General features: G+C 37.5%; 1 protein-coding gene across 4 annotated transcripts in view; it reads right to left on the bottom strand.

Annotated features, from left to right (window-relative positions):
• Positions 1-15,851, bottom strand: part of zgc:163098 (uncharacterized protein LOC100037380 homolog) — a 50,387-nt gene that overhangs the window by 34,064 nt on the left and 472 nt on the right. For 3 of the 4 annotated variants that reach the window (XM_041220377.1, XM_041220379.1, XM_041220381.1), the window contains exons 2-12: positions 15,344-15,427; positions 14,799-14,913; positions 14,569-14,681; positions 14,122-14,189; positions 13,925-14,022; positions 13,632-13,696; positions 7,877-8,042; positions 6,634-6,845; positions 6,202-6,245; positions 4,894-4,998; positions 92-158 (exon numbers count right to left, since the gene is read on the bottom strand). In XM_041220377.1, coding sequence (XP_041076311.1) covers positions 92-158; positions 4,894-4,998; positions 6,202-6,245; positions 6,634-6,845; positions 7,877-8,042; positions 13,632-13,696; positions 13,925-14,022; positions 14,122-14,189; positions 14,569-14,681; positions 14,799-14,913; positions 15,344-15,421 — 1,131 coding nt within the window. In that variant the 5' untranslated portion in view covers positions 15,422-15,427. Of the gene's footprint in view, positions 1-91; positions 159-4,893; positions 4,999-6,201; positions 6,246-6,633; positions 6,846-7,876; positions 8,043-13,631; positions 13,697-13,924; positions 14,023-14,121; positions 14,190-14,568; positions 14,682-14,798; positions 14,914-15,343; positions 15,428-15,804 lie in introns of all 4 variants that reach the window. The other variant, XM_041220380.1, reaches the window with a different exon arrangement.

The following is a 15,851-nucleotide window of genomic DNA, read 5'->3' as shown; positions in this document are numbered from 1 at the left end:
CATAACAGGCACTTAGAGAATGCATGAGCATAAATTAATAACTTTCAAGTTGTTTTTTTTTGTCTTTATACATATGTACTGTAGTTCTCACCTGAAGAATTGAGAAAAGCTTCCAACGGTAATACACATGCTCCTGGCTCTTGTTTTCAAATAGGAATCTAAAATTATAAAATACTGAAGGTTAACACATACTCCATTGGCAGGTTGTTTTTCTTTTGTGTCCAAGGCTGCTGTATCGCACTGACAGTCCAACGTATAGACTGACTGAGCCATCCTGTGAACAGTTTAGCATACAGACTGACAGCCATCCTGTGAACAGTGTAACATAAACTAACTGAGCCATCCTGTGAACAGTGTAACAGACTGACTGAGTCATCCTGTGAACAGTGTAACATGAAGACTGACTGAGTCATCCTCTGAACAGTGTAACATGTAGACTGACAGTCATCCTCTGAATAGTGTAACACGCAGACTGACTGAGCCACCCTGTGAACAGTGTAACACGCAGACTGACTGAGCCACCCTGTGAACAGTGTAACATGCAGACTGACCGAGCCATCCTGTGAACAGTGTAACACTGACTGAGCCATCCTGTGAACAGTGTAACATAGACTGATGCATCCTGTGAACAGTGTAACATATAGACTGGCTCATCCTGTGAACAATGTAACAAATCTATAACAAAAACATTGTCAGTGTAAAAAAACAAGTTAGAAAAAAATAACAACCGTTTAAAGTGGAGATATCAAAACACAAAGCCCAAGTTAAGCAAACAGGCACAACTGGAAAGGTACTGGGGCCCAACATTCACACAACTGTTGCTTCTAACTTGGCTTTTTTTGGTCGCTCCACTTTACATTGAAATGCTCATTCCCTTATCAGCTGGGTTTAACCAGAATAAAGATACTAAGACACATGTGCCAAGGAAAGTGCTCAACACAGACTGAAGTGTTCTTGGTTAACCTTACAAGCACTACTATAGAGAAAGACAGACAAGGAATGAGAGAGGCATCACCAGTCGCAGAGAAGTATGCTTTGGGATGACTCACGGACAGCATGCAGGTAAGGCACAGGTAGTTCAGGGCACACATGGACAGACATTTAGCCCATTCATACAAGAATACCTGAAAAAGCATGAAGAAATATATATCCAACAATGAAATTGATGAACAAGACCAATAATGGCAACGAGTGCAAGGGATAATGAGAATGGAAGGTAAGTGTATGGGAAGTGACAGTTGATGGGACAGACATTGAAGATCCAGGACTGGGGTGTTGGAGCATTTTTATTTGGTTGTGCATTGTCAGTGTTTTTTGTTGCAGATGTGACTTTTGAGCTGAAAAGTGGAACAACCAAAAAAGAAGTTACAAGCAACAATAGTGTGAATGTTGGGCCCCAGCACCTTTCCAATTGTGCCTATTTGCTTGATGTTTGACAAGGTTGCCCCAATTGCTTCTCCTGACTTGGGCTTTTGTGTTTGGTATCAGTACTTTAAACAGCTGTTGCAGTTTTCTAACTTGTTTTTTAACATTGACAATGTTTTTGTTATAGATATCACTTATTTTTGTTACTTGATCAAACAATGAATAAAGCAAGGGAAAGATATTCCACAATGTGTATGGTAAATAGACAGACAGACAAGACAGTAATAAGTAATACAAGAGAAATGACAAAAGACTTGAAAGTAAAATAATGGTAGAAGGGACTTTTGGATAGTATTGAAAGTGTAAACATTGTATTTTTAGTTGCAAATGTACATCCATCAGTTGTGAAAACAACGTCTATTTTGGTAGGTATTAATATATTGACATTTATGCAGGTATATAACTACAATGTTATGAATGGTTAAAAAGGTACATATGCATGTCAGTGCTGAAGGGTAGTATATGCTAAAACATTTTAATGCTGAAAAAAAACATTATTCTCATTGTTATAGAGGTGTTATGAACTTAGGCCAATGTAAGGCATTTATAACGCATTCAATATCTCCATAAAAAGCCATATCCATGTCCTTTGCATTTGTTGGCCATGGTTTGACTTCAATGAGTGCATCATTTGCATGCACCCATTTTCCAATAGCACCCACAGCAAAAAGAGACACACACACACAGAGAACATGCTGTCCAGTGGCCACGCCCCCCTGCTCGCGTCACTGTTGTGATTGAGGTCTCAGCTGTCAGTATCACGCGCACGAACACCCAGAGTGTGAGAGTAGCGGAGCAAGCCAAATGTTTATGGAGCGGATCGGCGTTGTTCCTTGAGTGGACGTTTCCGGCCCGCTCCTTCTAAGCACCAAGTAGTTTTATTTTTCTTAAATATATGTTCGGCCATGGATTTTGGACAAAAGAGTTTTGAAAAAAAAAAAAAAAAAAAGGTGACAAATACAGATGCAGTCACTTTATAGTATTTTCCACCATGCCTGTGCATGGTAACCACTCATTTTCTAGTTTCAAACCACAATTAAGCACTTTTATGTTTTGCAGACTTGAGAATTGCATTTTTTTGCATCTTCATATTCAATGTGATTGACGTGGCAATTTATTATTATGATTGATGTATCTACTATAGATACTAAAATGACAGCAAAACAAATACAAAAGAAAAACAAGGGAACCACAGATCTTTTCTAGAAAGCTGGGAGACTTTGTATAAATGGATGTTATATTTTTAAACGCTGCAATAACAGTTCTGCTTGGGAAGCATCCACACTAATTTGACAGAACAGGTGATTTATTTGCACTGTGCAGAACCTTATTTTCTCACGATGCTCGAGCCCCGGAGCAATCAGGGAATCGCTGCCTGTGCACCTATTACCAGTGATTAAAGCCTGGTTTTCAAACAAACTAATTATCGCTCACCAATACTGTATAGGTATAACAAGTGTGTTTTTAATACTTTGCCGCCTGAAAGTTATAATTTCGCTGCCAGAGAACCAAAAAAACTCAGTCTTCCGTGATGTCTCACAGCAATCATAAGCCGTGTGGTCATTAAATCAGTCTTTCTTAGGCTTGTTATCGAGTATACTGGGCCCTAGAAATAAAAAAAACATGTTTCCCTCAGTGTATTTTTAATTATACATTTCAAGAAAGTCGTGTACACAGAATGCGATCGAGTAACAAAGGAAGTTTGAGATATGCCATGTAAACACAGCACAAAGGCAACGCAGACTTCTCATCTACATCTGTTTTTGAAGGTAATTACTTCCTGAACTTCTAATTCAACATGTATTTCGATTCAGTATGTAATATTGACTGTTTTTGTGTGTTTATATATATATATATATATATATATATATATATATATATATATATATATATATATATATATATATATATATATAAAAAACATTTTTAATATATATAGGACATTTGAAAACGGACGAGCTGTCTGTGTTTGACAATGACGGTACATTACTTTCTTGCACTGACTGCAATAACTTGCATTTTACATGCAAAATTGCTTTGTATTACATGTATTTTATTTTTTTTCTATTGACAGTGGTTTTTTCTTCTGCTGAATATATACTTTATTTTTTACTTGCCGTGGTCGCAACATGTACGTAGGCTACGTTATTCTAACTTTACATAAAATAGTTTGTTTTCATACTTGATTTTACTATTTCTGGTTGTATTAAACTTTTTTCTATAACGTTTGCATATAATAATATAGTAATACAATTAGTGTTTGCGGCATGCTTATTTATATATAGCATTTTTACATACAGACAAACCATTAAGAACATAAGTAAGTTTACAAACGAGAAGAGGCCATTCGGCCCATCTTGCTCGTTTGGTTATTAGTAGCTTACTGATCCCGGAATCTCATCAAGCAGCTTCTTGAAGGATCCCAGGGTGTCAGCTTTAACATTACTGGGGAGTTGGTTCCAGAACCTTACAATTCTCTGTGCAAAAAAGTGCCTCCTATTTTCTGTTCTGAATGCCCCTTTGTCTAATCTCCATTTGTGACCCCAGGTCCGTGTTTCTTTTTTCAGGTCGAAAGTCACTTGGGTCGACATTGTCAATACCTTTTAGAATTTTGAATGCTTGAATCAGATCACCGCGTAGTCTTCTTTGTTCAAGACTGAACAGATTCAATTATTTTAGCCTGTCTGCATATGACATGCCTTTTAAGCCCGTAATAATTCTGGGTCACTCTTCTTTGCACTCTTTTAGAGAAACAATATCCTTTTTGTAGCGAGGTGACCAGAACTGAACACAATATTCAAGATGAGGTCTTACTAATGCATTGTACAGTTTTAACATTACTTCTCTTGATTTAAATTCAACACTTTTCACAATGTATCCGAGCATCTTGTTGGCCTTTTTTATAGCTTCCCCACATTGTCTAGATGAAGACATTTCTGAGTCAACAAAAACTCCTAGGTCTTTTTCATAGATTCCTTCTTCAATTGCAGTATGTCCCATATGACATTTATATTGCACATTTTTATTTCCTGCGTGCAGTACCTTACACTTCTCTCTATTAAATGTCATTTGGCATGTGTCTGCCCAGTTCTGAATCTTGTCTAGATCATTTTGAATGACCTTTACTGCTGCAACAGTATTTCCCATTCCTCCACTAACAAATTTGCTTACTATACCAGAATCTAAATCATTAATGTATATTAGGAATAGCAGAGGACCTAGCAAAACTCTTGGAGCTGATAGAGACTCAGTAGTTTCAAACAACTTTTTCTAACTTGTACGAGGAACTACCTTTCCTCTCAATAGAACGACAGCCATTCTGTAAAACTTTCCTGCTGGTTTCCACCCTACTTGAAGAGATCAGATGAATGGGGATGCATGTTGCCCCCCCCCCCAATCCGTAAACAACTGATACAGTTCTTATTACAACAACACACTGCAAGAGATGCAACATTATCCGACGATTACCTGAAGTCTGGATTGGTCTTTTCCTTGTTCATGATTATAGCCTCAAACATGGGTCCTTCACGCACCACAAATTCAATCATTCTGTGGATAAGTCCTAATAGGTTCCTATTAAAAAAAAAAAAAAAAAAAAAAAAAAAATACAGAACAGTCACATCTTTGCAGAAGTCTGGCTTTGAAAATTTCTAATTCGTGAAACTGAATGACTGCAAAAGCTACACGGACTGCCAACATACTCCAGCTAACACTACAGTGAAATGCTTTTCAGAGGCTTCCTTAGTTTGGTGCAGTTCATGAGTTGCAGGGGGTCATGCAGTGTTTCCAAAACCAAAAACTATCTAATCCCACAGAATCAGCCAACTAGAAAGATAGGTAGAACTATTTTCATGAAAAGAACATTGCTTACTACTATTGGCTACTACAGGCTTTGTTCTGCTCTAATATCTAAAAGTGTATAGATACTATAAATGTATCAATACAATTAACAAACAAAGCTATTACAGTCCTAATGCTGAAAAGACACCAGTACATCCTAGAATTATTACTGTTTATAGCTGAAACATTTGTATTTCAAGCCAGAACCAAATGTAGCACATGAAAGCATAAGCCAAAACGTACTGCATCTTTTTACACATTTCTTCTACAAGAATGTGTCATATCTCATAAGTTGTCATTTTATTACACTTGATTAATGTAGTTCTTAAAACAATATGCAGGGCAAGCATTACCTGCATGCAGTACATTATAAATACTGCTTACTTAATGAATACATTCATGCGGAGCTAGGCAGGCCCACACAATGGTTGTCATTCCGCATGTTTTTTCAGGAGTTCCTGAAGCACTGCAGTTATCAAAGAACTTTACTCCAGGACCAGCCACACTCATGACTATGAATAGCAGGTGTCCCCATTTCTGAGCAAGACATTGGAAGTCTCTGAAGTGATTAGCTGTGCACTTTAAGAAGAGAGCAGCTACCTATTTAATACATAGCAGAACTACATCTATTACATGTGGAATTGGAATTGAAGGGACTTTTGGCCAATAGGGCAAAACCAATTTATAATGTTTATTTAAAAACTAAAAAATAATTTATATATATATAGTTTTCTGGTTTAGGGGTACGTATTTAGCAATCAATACCTTCCTTCTCTCAGCTTTTTACTGATTTTTTGAGATTGCTCGAAGGACTGGGGGTCTTCCTGCTTTAGACAAGTAACCTAAAATACAGGACCTTTTCCTTCTAAACTCTGTGTTGTAAGAATGCTGGTCAGTCGTAGTAGCAGTAGTAGTAAGAATGGATTGAAAGTGTACCTTTCTGTTGGGATAACCACTTTGACTACGGCTTCGGACAGAGTCTGTACATGAAGTCAAATCAAATAGTAAAAATATAAAGAAAGTGAGTATATACAGGTGAAACACTGCAGGATATATCTATATAACATCAAGAAAAAAAAACATTCACAAACTGCAATCATAATGCTTTGAAATTAATAAAATACAGTGGATACGAAGTCCATTACATACATATTATAATGAAAGAGTTCTATTTATTCCAGCAATTCATGTAATTCTTCTGACTTGCATACAAAAATTCTAATTAAAAAATAACACACTAAAGCAAGTGATAAACTGCATCCTACTAAAATGCAGTAGATTAACCTACCAAAAGTCCTGTTGAGTTCTAGTCTGCTCTAGATAAAAGGCATGCACAGACCTCTTTCCCCTATAATGTGGAAACACTACCTTGTCAAATTCTTCCTTGGATCTAGTAATCGGTGGTTTTGGTGCGTCTTGATTTCTGAACCTCTCTCGAGGCTGTGCATTAAAGGGTAACCCAGATGGAGGGGGGGGTGTAGTTAGTTTCAGCACACCAGGAGGAACGTACAAAGGGTGCGGGGGGATTCGGACTGCCTTTCCCCAGCCCAGCTTCATTTCAAAGCCCATTACCACCTTGCCTGTGAATATAAAACCCACAAATGAAAACCTGGTTTCTTTGAGTCAGAAGATGGTGCTGGTAAATGCAGAATGTGTGAAGGATGCAAGAACATACAAACCTGCTGGATGGTTATACAAAAGTATCGCAAAGCACTGTACAGTACATAGCAGATAAATTAGAACAAACCACAACACATTTGTATAGCAGGTCACACATACAACTACCACAATCAGACCATTTAAATATCATATTTAAATAACAGTATACACAATACAAAAGCAGCAATTTTAAAGTTACATTAAAACCCACTAAGATAAGAAAGCCATTTTATAAAAGTGCATTTTTAGTCTTGACTTAAACTGTCACGGTCCCAGTTTCCCTGACAAACGAAGGCAGAGCATTCCATAATTTAGGAGCTCTATAAGAAAAAGCCCTACCTCCCGTATTGCTTTTGTTGACCCTAGGAATAACCAGTAGCCCCGACCACATCCTGTGATCTCAGAGTGCGGTTTGGAAGTAACTCCTGCAAGTAACTAAGTGCTAATCCATTCAGGTTCTTGTAAGTTAACAGCAAAATCTTAAAATAAATTCTATACTGCACAGGGAGCCAATAAAAAGAGGCCAAAACATGAAGGTAATATGTTAACTTTTCCAGGTTTTAGTCAGAATTCTAGCGGCGGTATTCTGAAGAAGTTGCAAGCGGGATACCACAAGTTTTGGGACACCAGAATAAAGTGCATTAAAATAATCAATTCTAGATGAAACAAAGGCATGCATTAGTCTCTCAGCATCAAATACAGAAATAAGTGTTGTAAGTTTGTTGCAAAGGCCTTCATATTAACCATCCTACTTTTGCAAAGGTGTATTTCAAATAAATGGCACATACTTTTCACTAAAAGCGTAGCAAATAAGGACCAGTAACAAATACTCTAACGTGACTTTCACTTCCAGGAACATAGAGCAGATACCAATGTGTGTGACTGCACTGAACGTATGACGAGAGAGTCAATGTTATTAATTATGCACCTTCTGATACAGATAAACACTTACCATCCAGTGCCTGTAGTGCTCTTTCTGCATCTTTTCGGGTCATAAAAGCTACAAATCCACGATTTTTAACCCTTGTTCTCTCCTCGTCAGTCCGTGGCCACATAATCTTCACGCTTGCCAATGGCCCAAACTTGCCAAACTCCTTACAAAGCATTTCTTCATTCATCTAGAAAAAAAAATGTTTAAGTCTTGTGGCACAGTAAACAAAGTTAAACAAAAATAACTTTATTAAAACATTTCCCCAAGATATAGCCTTCATTAGCCAGAACTAAAAGATAAGACCCCTTGACTTGGATTCTAAAACCAGATACTGTTGCTAAATAATGCCCATACCAAGAGGGAAGTTAGATGAGCACACAGCACAACACTATATCATTTATATATATCACACACACCTCCAAAATTATTGGCACCCTTAATAAAGATGAGCAAAAAAGGCTGTATAAAATACACAGGTAATGAGCTGTATTTTACGCTCAAAAATATGGGAAAACTATGTTCTTTTATACCAATACAATTGCTCAGAGAAAACATTTCTTTTTAACAAGTATTTTTTTTCTCAAAAAAAAAGATAGGTGTCAAAATGATTAGCAACCCTAAAGATTCTTAGAAATAAAATCAAACAAAATTTAATCTGCATTAACATTCTACTTTAAGTACATCTCAGTCTTAAGGAACTATACTGTGGCCTTCCATGGCTTCCTGTTTCACTGGGGTATAAAAATGAGGTAACACGCATGTAAAATCCATTTGTCATCCATCACCATGGGGAAAGGCAAAGAACTCACAAATGAAGAGAGACAAATGGTTGTTGACCTTCATAAATCAGGCAATGGATACAATAAAATACATAAAAACCTAAATATACCACTTACCACTATTAGGGCAATAATTAAGAATTTCAAAACCAGTGGAACGGTGATAAATCTGCCTGGTAGAGGACGCAAGTGCATCTTGCCCCCAAACACAGTGAGGAAGAATGTTCACGGGGCAAAAGGGCCACAGTTGGAGAATTACAGAACTTGGTTGCATCTTGGGGTCACCAAGTCTCCAAATCTACAATTAGATGCCACCTCCATGCCAATAGCCTATTTGGAAGGGTTGCCAGAAAAAAAGCCGTTACTGAGAGCAACCAACAAATGTAAGCGTCTGGAGTTTGCTAAACGGCATTGGCACTTGGATTAGAACCCTGTGCTATGGTCAGATGACATGAAAATACAGCTCTTTGGCAATGCACACCAGCGGTGGGTTTGGCGTCGAAAGAAGGATGCGTATACAGAACCTCATACCTACTGTAAAATATGGTGGTGGATCTTTGATATTATGGTGCTGTTTCCTTCCACTGGTCCTGGGGACCTTGTTAAGGTCAACAGCATCATGAACTCTACCAAGTAAAAGGACATTTTAGCCAATAAACCTGGATGCCTCTGCTAGGATGCTGAAACTTGGCCGCAAGTGGATCTTCCAGCAAGACAATGACCCCAAGCACACATCAAAATCCACAAAGAAATGGTTAATTGACCACAAAATCAACATTTTGCAATGGCCAACTCAGTCTCCGGACTTGAATACCATTGAAAACCTGTGGTTTGAATTGAAGAGGACAGTCCATAAGCGCAGACCGAAGGATGTCAAGGATCTGGAAAGATTCTTTATGAAGGAATGGTCTAAGATCCCTTCCAATGTGTTCTCCAATCTCATAAAAATTTACCAACTCGAGAAATGTGTAATTTTGGTTGACTCCCTTGAATCATTAATAAAGTACAACATATTCCACATGTTGGAAAATTACAATATTGCTCATTACCTGTGTTTATTTTAAACAGCCTTTTTTGCTCACCTTTATCAATGGTGCCAATAATTTTGGAGGTGCCTGTATATACATACACACACACACACACACACACACACACACACACACACACACACACACACAGTGGTTTCTAGAAGTTTTCACCCCCTACCAATAATGTCACATTTGTTGAATTACAAATAATTTATGCAGTTTTTCAAACAAACTTGTTTTATTCAAAGCTGTAGTGGTTAAACTGAACAATTCTATGAGGAGGAGGTTAAATGTCAGCAAAACTTGCAAAAAAAAAAATGTACAAAAGGAAATTTACTGGTTGCATGAGTATTCAGCCCCTTCAGTCAGTACTTGGTAGAAGCACCTTTTGCAGCAATTACTGCTATGAACCTTTTTGGATAGGTCTCTACTAGCTTTACAGCTCTACAATCTGTTTTTCTCTGTAAATCTTACTTATTTATATTCTATATGCATTTTTTAACGTTAATCAATGTGAAGTAGTTTGTTTAGATTCTACATGTAAAGTCTAATTTGAAAGCATCGTGGAGTAAGCTCAGGTGCAAATGTGAAAACTTTGCAGGGGCATCAATACATCTGCAAACCAGTATGTATGTGTTTATGTATGTATGTATGTATGTATGTATGTACAGTGCCTATAGAAAGTCTACACCCCCTTTCAAAATGGTTTACCTTTTGTTGCCTTATAGCCTGGAATTAAAATGCATTAATAGTTTTTTTTTTCATTTATCTACACATCCTACCCCACAACTTCAAAGTGAAAAAAAAAATTCAAGAAATTTGTAGAAAATTAATTAAAAATAAAAACTGAAATAGCTTGGTTGGATAAGTGTCCACCACCCTTGTAACAGCAATCCTAAATTAGCTCAGGTGTAACCAATCACCTTCAAAATCACACACCAAGTTAAGTGGCCTCCACCTGTGTTAAATTGTAGTGATGCACATGATTTCAGGATAAATTCAGTAATTCCTGTAGGTTCCCTCTGCTGGGTAGTGCATTTCAAAGCAAAGACTCAACCATGAGCACCAAGGCACTTTCAAAAGAACTCCGGGACAAAGTTGTTGAAGGGCACAGATCAGGGGATGGGTATAAAAAAAAATATATATTATATATATATATATATATATATATATATATATATATATATATATATATATATATATATATATATATTGAATATCCCTTGGAGCACAGTCAAGACGATTAAGAAGTGGAAGGTGTATGGCACCACCAAGACCCTGCCTATATCAGGCCATCCCTCCAAACGTGATGATTGTGCAAGAAGGAGACTGATCAGAGAAGCTACCAAGAGGCCAATGGCAACTTTGCAAGAGCTACAGGCTTTTATGGCCAAGAATGGTCAAAGTGTGCATGTGACAACAATATCCCAAGTACTCCACAAATCTGGCCTGTAAGGTAGGGTGGCAAGAAGGAAGCAATTACTCAAGAAAGCCCACCTTGAATCCCATTTTAAATATGCAAAAAAGCACTAAGGAGATTCTGTAGCCATGTGGCAAAAAGTTTTGTGGTCTGGCGCAAACCCAACACAGCACATCACCCAAAGAACATCATCCCTACTGTGAAGCATGGTGGTGGCAGCATCATGTTATGGGGATGTTTCTCATCTGCTGGGTCTGGGGCACTTGTCGGGACAGAAGGGAAAATAAATGGTGCAAAGTAGAGAGAAGTCCTTGACTAAAACTTGCTGCCCTCTGCAAGAAAGCTGAAACTGGGACGAAAGTTCACCTTTCAGCATGACAACGATTCAAAGCACACAGCCAAAGCTACAGTGGAGTGGCTAATGAACAAAAAGGTAAATGTCCCTGAGTGGCCCAGTCAGAGCCCCGACCTAAATCCAATCAGAAATTTGTGGCATGACTTGAAGACTGCTGTCCATCAACGCTCCCCAAGGAACTTGACAGAGCTTGAACAATTTTGTAAAGAAGAATGGTCAAATATTGCCAAATCTAGATGTGCAAATTTGGTAGAGACCTATCCCAATAGAATCACAGATGTAATTGCTTCCACAGGTGCACTCAAGGGGTGGAGACTTATCCAATTATGATCTTTCAGTTTTGTATTTTTAATATAAATTTTTTTCTCAATAAAAAACTTTTTTCTCCTTAAGTGTGGAGTATGGTGTGTAGATAAGTGGAAAAAAAATCATAATTTAAATGCATGAAACTCTGAGGCACTGACACAACAAAATGTGAAAAAAAGTTCAAGGGGGTGTAGACTTTCTATTGGCACTGTATGTACCGTGCCTATAGGAAGTATTCACCTCCCCTTGGACGTTTTCAGTTTGTTGTGTTACAACCTGAAATCTTGATGCACTTAAATGGGATTTTTTCCTTTGATTTACACAACCTACTCAACACTATGAAGAGGCAAGAGAATTTCTATAGTGAAACAGTTAATAAAAATATAAAAAAACCTGAAATGTCTTGATTAGATAAGTGCTCACCCCCCTGAGTCAATACTTGGTAGAAACACCCTTGGACACAATTACAGCTTTTGGGGTAAGTCTCTACCAGGTTTGCACATCTGGATCATGCAATATTCGCCCATTCTTCTTGGCAAAATGGTTCAAGCTCTGTCAAGTTGGATGGGATTCGTTGGAGGACAGCAATCTAAATCTTGTCATAGATTCTCAATCGAATTCAAGTCCGGGCTTTGACAGGGTCACTCTAGGACATTCATGTTCTTGTTTTTAAGCCACTCTAGTGTCGCTTGGGCTGTATACTTGGGGTCATTGTCCGGCTGAATGGTGAATCCCCGTCCCAGTCTTCGGTCTTTTGCAGACTGAAGCAGGTTTTCCTCAAGGATTTGCCTGTATTTAGCTCAATCCATTTTCCCCTCTACTCTGACAAGCCTCTCAATCTCTGCCGATGAAGAACATCCACATAGCATAATGCTGCCATCACCATGCTTCACAGTAGGGATGGTGTTACCTGGGTGATTTGCTGTGTTGGGTTTACACCAGACATAAAACTTTGCATTTAGGCCAAATAGTTCAATTTTTGTTTCACAGGACCACATGAATCTTTTGTCACATCTTTTCCAAGTCTACCACATGCCTTTTTGCAAATTCCAAGCAGGACTTTACATGGGCTTTTTTCAGAAATGGTTTCCTTCTTGCCACTCTTCCATACAGGCCAGATTTGTTTAGTACCTGAGCTATTGTTGACAAATGGACAGTTTCTCCCATTTCAGCCATGGAATGCTGTAGGTCTTTCGGAGTTGTCATTGGCCTCTTGGTGCCTTCTCTGACCAATGCTCTTATTACCCGGCTGCTCAGCTTGGGAGGACGGCCTGCTCTAAGCAGATTGTGGGTGGCGTCATATACCTTCCACTTCTTAATGATCGACTTGACTGTGCTCCAAGGGATATTCAATGCCTTTGAAATCTGTTTATATCCCTCCCCTGGTCTGTGCCTTTCCACAACTTTATCCCAGAGTTGTTTTGAAAGCTCCTTGGTCTTCATGGTAGTATCTTTGCTTTGAATGCACTACCCAACTGTTGGACCTTACAGTGACAGGTGTATTTAATCTGAAATCATCTGAACCACTTACATTGCACACAGATGAACGCGACTTAACTTACTGTGTGAATTCTGAAGGCAATTGGCTGCACCTGAGCTTATTTAGGAGTGTCATAGCAAAGGGGGTGAACACTTATCTAATGAAGACTTTTCTTGTTTTTATTTTTAATTGATTTCTTTTTTTCACCGTCACCCCCCCCATTTTTTCACACATTGAAAGTGTTGAGTAGGTTGTGTAAATCAAAAGAAAGAAAATCACATTTAAATGCATCAAGATTTCAGGTTGTAACACAACAAACTGTGAAAACCTCCAAGGATGGTTAATACTTCCTACAGGCACTGTATGTATGCATGTATGTATGTATATATCAAAAACTGTACCTATTACCTTTGGGTTGATGCTTCCGATATACAAATTGGTTGTGTGTGGGTCTCCTAAATCATCATCAAACACTAGGAGATGAAAGAAAGTGGTTCAGTGGTAGATCTTTTTTTCTGTAAAAAAAATATACCTGGGGGCAGTGATAATGTACCAAGCAAATAAAGGTCAGGACAACTGATAAACTAAAAATCATACAATATAGACAACCTGGATCATACCATGCATGCATTATGGTACATATCAAATCTGAATATCTTGATACTTCTGCCTGTTAAGCAGGTTAGGAAATTCTATCTTACATGACCGTCGAGGGGGCTGCATTTCCATGTCTCCATAGCTGCCGGGTTCGGATGTAAATTTTTTTCTTTTGTATCGCTCTTCACGCTCCTCCTGTATCCTAAAATGTAGATTTTTTTTTTTTCAAGATTGATTTTATAGGTTGGAAATCGCATTGCTCTAATCAACAAAGACTGCAAGGTATTGTGCAAATACTTACTGTTTGAGTTCCTCTTTAAACAGTTCCAGGTTACTTTTCTTTTTTTCTTCCGTTTTCTTCTTTATAAACTGACAGACCAAAAAATTAAATATTAAAATTCCACTACTTCATTACTAATCAAGCGCTGTATGTATGTCATACACATGTGTGTGTATGTATATGTATATATATATATATATATATATATATATATATATATATATATACACACACACACACACACACACACATATATATATATATATATATATATATATATATATATATATATATATATATATATATATATATATAAAGGGGTCAGAATATATTAACACACAATAATGTCTCGACTCAAAATTAACAATAACTTTGTAACACAAAAAATAGAACTTTCCCAGAGAATCGGTCAGCCTGTTTTGGATACATTAGCAGATTTAGAAAAATGTGGCAACTAATGGTACATACAGGTTTCTTTGAGTCACAAGATGGTGTTGATAAAACATTATTCTGCTGCACTGGAGTCAATTTCGTCGCTGGCCGGTATAGTTTGTTCTTCTTAATTTCTGCAGCCTCCTCCTCTGTAATGTAAAATACATTTTAAAAAAAGATGAGCTGTTGTGGATTTACAAATTTTACCAGCTATAAAACAAACCATGTGTTAAGAAAGGGAGGATGTCAACATTCATATTCTGTACCTTTTGTTGCATTTACAATGCCCCCTCGCACAAAGGTCTTCACAGTGCTGTCATCACTACCATCAAAGGATGCTAAAAATTCTTCAAACACTTCTGCTGCTTTCTCTTCTTCCTCCTAAACACAGATGAATTTTATCAAACACACTCAACAAAAGATTTGAGTGAACAATGCATGTTAGTGACCCTTACTTAATGTGCGTGTGTGTATAGCAATATTTATTTATTAGACACTGAAGAATAACATTTCAAACACCAGCTTAAAAAGACCTACATTCCCTGGCATGGCTGTAAATACAAAGTCTGTCAGTCTTATGAAAAGTGTAAATCCCCAAGACCGAGACGCATGTAAAAATGTGCTTTACATGTAAAACTGAAGGACAGTCAGACCTGTATAGATTCCGATCCACTCAATACAGAATGTCATTTAATGTAAGGACTCATTAAATGACATTCAACTCCTCCAATGGGGATAAAAACTACACATTAACAACATATTGAACAGCATAGAAAACACAAAATGCAAAGGGATTGTAAATGTCACTTACCTTTTTCTTAAGTTCATCTTGTTCCTTTTTACTTAATGTCCTTTTAGTGCCAATGGCTTTTAGCTTGCGATCTGCCATGTTTTACTGGTGAAGAAAAAAAAAAAAATATATATATATAAGCAACTTAGACGAGGGTAGGCAGCAACCCTCTGACCCCTGCAATACAGATCCCCTGTACACAGAAAGACTAGGTTTATACCATGACGATTACTTTGTATATTTTGTACAGATATACTTTATGAATTCGTTTAAATATGCGTTTGTATTATATTCTGTAAGGTTTGCTTTACATGCAGTCAACATTACTTCGCAATGAACTAATACTGAATTACGAAGTACATGAACCGGAAGCACTTGCATACAATACAAAACATTTAACCACATGCAAAGAACAGTTGCGATTCGTGCAGGCTCTTAAACGTGTTGATAGCGATTGCAATTAATTTTACAATGACGAATACCTGCCGTAATGGAGTACCACCGGTAACGTTACGTGGCTTTTTAAAAT

Source organism: Polyodon spathula, chromosome 20 (assembly GCF_017654505.1).
Source record: "Polyodon spathula isolate WHYD16114869_AA chromosome 20, ASM1765450v1, whole genome shotgun sequence".
Classification (NCBI taxonomy): Eukaryota; Metazoa; Chordata; class Actinopteri; order Acipenseriformes; family Polyodontidae; genus Polyodon; species Polyodon spathula.
This window is presented reverse-complemented; position numbering and strand designations above follow the sequence as displayed.